General features: G+C 49.7%; 1 protein-coding gene across 1 annotated transcript; it reads right to left on the bottom strand.

Moving 5' to 3' along the window:
• Positions 1-55: 55 nt before the first annotated feature.
• Positions 56-1,295, bottom strand: EMH_0098720 (uncharacterized protein; the record flags this gene model as incomplete). The annotated part of the gene is made up of 4 exons (XM_038022049.1): positions 56-207; positions 344-457; positions 862-1,165; positions 1,284-1,295. 4 exons carry the CDS (start codon positions 1,293-1,295, stop codon positions 56-58), a joined length of 582 nt encoding a protein of 193 aa, XP_037877903.1.
• Positions 1,296-1,320: the final 25 nt, after the last annotated feature.

Raw genomic sequence — 1,320 nt, 5'->3', positions numbered from 1 at the left:
CTACAAAAACAAAGCTACTCCTATCTACCGTTTTTGAAGGGGTTTCGTCAAACCTCTAAACCATCCAGAACGTGAAGGTGACAATTCCCCCGTGGTGGAGGTAAGAGCACACGGAACGAACCTTATCTCCCGCGTCGATTGTACTGGGGCGGCCAAAGACGACTTCTTCCCTCAGCAACGCAAACTGCGGCTCGTGGGACGCAAGGGCTGTAAATGCGTACAACAACCGCAAGCAAGACGAGACAGAGCCACTGGTCACGAGTTCGCTGGATCAGGTTTCGTCTGTACGCCTATATACCGCCAGCAACTTGGCTTGAAGGGCACGGGGGAACATACTACTTACATAACATGATCAAATCTGCGTCAAGGCCGTACAGGCAATGCCGCGTGTTGGGGTCAGCACTTCCAGCGGCCTTACAGCATCGTAGGTACGCCATAATTTTGTGCTCCCCTTCCCCTGATCGAAATCACAATACCACCAACAGCCCCGTCACTCCGATGAAGTTTTTCATTCGCTGTACAAGAACGAAGGCAGCAGTGTATGTTGACAACGCCACGCTAGGGAGCGCGATTTGAACGAATGCTAGTTTCGCGACTTTGTCGTCTTTTTTTTAAATTCTAAGTATATAGACCCGTANGCGATTTGAACGAATGCTAGTTTCGCGACTTTGTCGTCTTTTTTTTAAATTCTAAGTATATAGACCCGTAGACCCAGTCTAGCTGTACGAAGCTGCGGAATACCACCGTAAACCGCGACCCTTTGTGAATGTGTGCTTGGAAATTAGAAGCTCCCGAATCGCACATCTAAATGATACACTTAACATGGTAGCATACACCGAGCAAATTTGAACAAACACTTACCCGGGACATCCGGACCCGACAGAAGCACTTTCAAGCCCCTCCACCTCGCATCTTCTTGGAATTTTTTTTCGCAGTAGAAACGAAGGTGACGAAAGAATGAGGCCATGAACTCTGTCCCCGGCGAAATACAATTACTGTCGAATGATTTTCCAGCTGAACCTACTGCTTGATTCGAAGCGCTGGACCCCTGCTCCTCCGGTCCCTGAGGTGCTATTTGAAATACATTTGCCGTCGCGCGGCTCTGCTTCGCCTGCGCTTCAGCCGCCTCTTGTGCACTTTTCGCGGCTCTGTAGCGACGAACACGCTGGGACACCGCAACAAAAACCAGTTACAACGCCACAAAAATGCAGTCACCTTCAAGAAATATGCCGCGATGCGCCGAACAAAAATAGTTAGCCAGCTGTGTTCAAGCCACACTGTACCTGTTGATTCATCTTGGCACGGGGTGCAACCCCATCA

Source organism: Eimeria mitis, genomic scaffold (assembly GCF_000499745.2).
Source record: "Eimeria mitis Houghton genomic scaffold, Emh_scaff10070, whole genome shotgun sequence".
Lineage (NCBI taxonomy): Eukaryota > Apicomplexa > Conoidasida > Eucoccidiorida > Eimeriidae > Eimeria > Eimeria mitis.
This window is presented reverse-complemented; position numbering and strand designations above follow the sequence as displayed.